General features: G+C 41.4%; 1 protein-coding gene across 1 annotated transcript; it reads left to right on the top strand.

Annotated features, from left to right (window-relative positions):
* The first annotated feature begins 504 nt into the window (after positions 1-504).
* LOC309525308 (uncharacterized protein) lies at positions 505-3,157 on the top strand. The gene is made up of 2 exons (XM_082210867.1): positions 505-2,016; positions 2,325-3,157. The coding sequence occupies exons 1-2, from the start codon at positions 1,957-1,959 to the stop codon at positions 2,652-2,654; spliced, it is 390 nt and encodes a 129-aa protein (XP_082066993.1). The 5' UTR covers positions 505-1,956; the 3' UTR covers positions 2,655-3,157.
* Positions 3,158-3,511: the final 354 nt, after the last annotated feature.

The raw sequence follows: 3,511 nt of genomic DNA, 5'->3' as shown, positions 1-3,511 counted from the left end.
CAGTTGTATTAATATAAGTCTATCACTGGTGCTTGATCTTAGGCTATTACTGCAGGGCCTGGTGTGCTAATTCACAGGAGGAGCAGATTTCAGATTTACAGTCAAAGTTGAGATCCACGTGCTTGGATAAATGCAAGGCATTTGTTCCCACAGCATTAACCAAACAACACCCCCCCTCACCATGCTGCTGCTACAATCAACTAAATCTCAATTTTTATCATAGTTCTCCCTTCATTGCAAGTGTTTTTAAAATCCTGCCAATGTTTTCAATTGTTTACAATGTTCTTTCAAGTAACTTAAAAATATTCTCCATTATTGAGTAAACGTATTGTCCTCTTGATCGCTGATCTTCCCAATCATTTTCGCCAATTCAGTGTAGTCCATCATCTTTATCAGCCATTCTTCTTATGTAGGTAAGTTGTCCTCCTTCCATCTTTGGACAAGTAGCTTCCGAGCAGCTGTTGTGGCATACATAAATAGTCTCTTTAAATCCTTCGGTATTTCTGGACCTAAAATTCCTAATAAAAAAGCTTCAGGTTTTTTTAACAAAAGTTATTTTAAACATGTTTTTCAGCTCATTATAAATCATTTCCCAATATGCTTCCCCCCCCCACATGTCCACATCCTTCCTTCTGTTTACACTTCCAACATGCATCTGTGGCAGTTCTATACATTTTGGTCAATTTAGTAGGAGTTAGGTACCAACGATACATCATTTTCCTATACATGTAATTCTCTTTCAACGTATAACATGCTGTTAATTTTAGATCTTCCATCCATATTTTTCCCCATGATGCCAATTGGATATTATATCCAATGTCCCTTGCCCATTGTATCATTACTGATTTCACTTCATCTTTAGTATACCATTCTAACAACAATTTATACATTTTTGAAACCAATTTTAAATTATTCTCCAATAATTCTTTTTTGAAGCTTGAAGTTTCTGTATTAAAATCATTCCTTCTATCTTTCATAAACACATCATTTAGTTGGTGGCATTGCAGCCAGTATGTTACCAAATGTCCTCCATTTTTTATTTTCAATTGATCATCTACTTCAAATAACAACTCTTTATAAGTCACCCACTCACTTTTTGCATTAAGTTTTTTCACAGATAATGCCTCCAGTGGTGAGAGCCACCAGGATGTTTCTGTTCCAATATTTTTTTTATTTGTCCCACAGTTGGTAGATCTATGTTCTTACCATGTGGTTTAGGAAAACTTTATGCACTTTTGTCTTTTCATACCATAAATATGCATGCCAACCAAATCTATTGTTATGACCTTCTAAATCCAAAATATCCACATTCTTTAAATCAATCCAGTCCTGCAGCCAGCATAGACAGGACACCTCATAGTATATTCTCAAATCTGGCAGGGAGAAGCCACCTCTTTCCTTAGTACAGTAGTACCTCCAGTTACGAAAGGGATCCATTCCGGAGGCCCGGCTGCATCCTTAAAGAACCACAACTAGACTGCCGTTTCTGTGCAGGCACGCAGTGTGTTTTGGCTCTTCTGCACAGGCGCGAGCAGCGAAACCTGGAAGTAACCCGTTCTGGTACTTCCGGGTTGCTGTGGGACGCAACTGGAAAAGACGCAACATGAAGTGGATGCAAAACGGGGTATGACTGTATTTGTTAACAATTTATACTTTATTCTTGGTTTTCTTCCCCTGCCAGAATAAATATAGAGATAGCTAAACATTTCTCCATAACACTCATCAGTTGCAACTCTTGTAGGCTCAATACTCTGGATGGCAGAAGCAGGCTCTTAAATCTCAAAAACAGGGGAACAATAACATAATTCAACTGTCCTCTCTCTTTCCTTTTCCTCTCTCTGTCTCACGGATGATTATGATGGTTATCTCCAAGAAACCTCTCACCAGGACCCAAATGGGAACTTTGGCTTTTCTTTTCAGGATCAGGTCTGCAGGGGTCTGGAGACTCTGAAGGGGATGAAGGCAGAAAACCTGAGGTATAATAGAAGAGCAGAAGACACCATTCAAAACCTGCTTGTAAGTGTCGCTCTTACTGGGAAGTAAGCAAATAATCAAAAGAACTAGTGTTTGGTGGGGGGATAAAAAAGTACACCCTGAAGCCATCAAGCAGCTCCACTCTTTTGGATGTCTATTTATTTGGGGACGCCTGTTCTGATGGGAAGGAAAATTTTCCTTTGCTTGAAAACTGACGCATCATCTGTGAAAATCTAAAAATTCAGAAGCACCCGCCCTGTTCCCCTGCAGTAATCCTCAAACCCTCTTTATGCTGCAGAAGGAGTGGCAATGTTGCTAACAGCCTGTTTTTCTTTCCATCTTTCTTGCAGGAGAAACTAACATCTGATAGGCAGAAGATGAAGGATGAATTTAAGCAACTACATTTGTTTCTGGAAAAATGGGAAAACCAGCTGCTGAAGGAGATGGAAGAGATGGAGAAAGAGATTACAAGGAAATTGAATGAGCAGCTGGGCTGGCTCTCCAGAGAAGTTGACTCTCTTCAAAATACCATCCGGGAGCTGGAGGAGAAGCTTCAGGAGCCCCCCAGTGAATTCCTGCAGGTAGGAGAGTGGCATAAGCAGCCCAAGCTTTTCTCCAGGTCAAGGCCACGACCAGACCAGTCTCTGCCTCTATCATTATTCACAAATGACGTTGCTTAGTTTTGTGGAGCTGGTAGCTGGTTCTCTTACGTTAGGTGCAGGAGCATTTAAGAGGACAAGGAGTGAATGCTCACCTTAATTTGTTACTTAACGATGATGGAATCAGATGTTTTCTGCTCTTGCCTGATGATGGGTCTGCTGCTGGCTCCCAAATTAGTGATGTTGCCTTCCTGGCCTGTTTGGGAGCTTCACAGAATCTGCTCTTGCCAAGAGGGGTCTGGCTTGGGTGGATCCCTTGGCCAGATCCTTGCAATGAACAGAGCCCTATTTTATGCCTTTTAAGGTGTGGGACAGTTTGTCATTTCAGGGCTTCTTTTAAGAAGTTTTTCCTTCTGTGGTTATATTACCTGAGTTGGGCTGAAAATAGGTGGACCCTTGGTCTGATCCTTTACTGGTCCTCTTTTGTTCCTGCTCAGGGCTTCATTTAAGAGGCTGTGCTCTGATTTTATGACATTACCCTGCTTGGACTGGGGCTTGGGGTGTGGGCTTTGATGTATGGCCAGTCGTGGAGGCTGAGTTCTCTTCTTTTTCTTTCCCCTGCAGGATATTAGAAGCACTGTGCAGAGGTAAGCAGATCCCTCTTCTTTTCCTTTGCGCTTTGCGGTTCTATGAAGGATGTGGACTGCAGGAAAACACCCGTTGTTCCCAAGGGGACAGTATGGGTCTTTGTGACCTCCAACTTTTAACAAATCAATAGGGGCCAACTTTTTTTCTAAAGTTCCTATTTTCCCTTCCAAAGTTCCTATTTTCCCTTCTATCTCTTGTTTCTGATTCTCTTTCTTTCTGTTTCCACCTGGTAGTCTCAACCATCTTCCAAAACAGGGATGTATCTAAGAAAGCATCAAACCATTGTTCAC

This window comes from Podarcis vaucheri (genome assembly GCF_965113315.1).
Source record: "Podarcis vaucheri genome assembly, chromosome: 2".
NCBI lineage: Eukaryota > Metazoa > Chordata > Lepidosauria > Squamata > Lacertidae > Podarcis > Podarcis vaucheri.
Note: the sequence above shows the minus strand (reverse complement) of the source record. Positions and strands in the feature narration are given on the sequence as shown.

Excerpts from the sequence above, each read along its gene's own strand:
- LOC309525308 (XM_082210867.1), top strand. The coding sequence starts at position 1,957 with ATGAAGGCAGAAAACCTGAGGTATAATAGAAGAGCAGAAGACACCATT. Across the intron at positions 2,017-2,324 it reads ACACCATTCAAAACCTGCTT|GAGAAACTAACATCTGATAG; the intron begins GTAAGTGTCGCT and ends TCTTTCTTGCAG.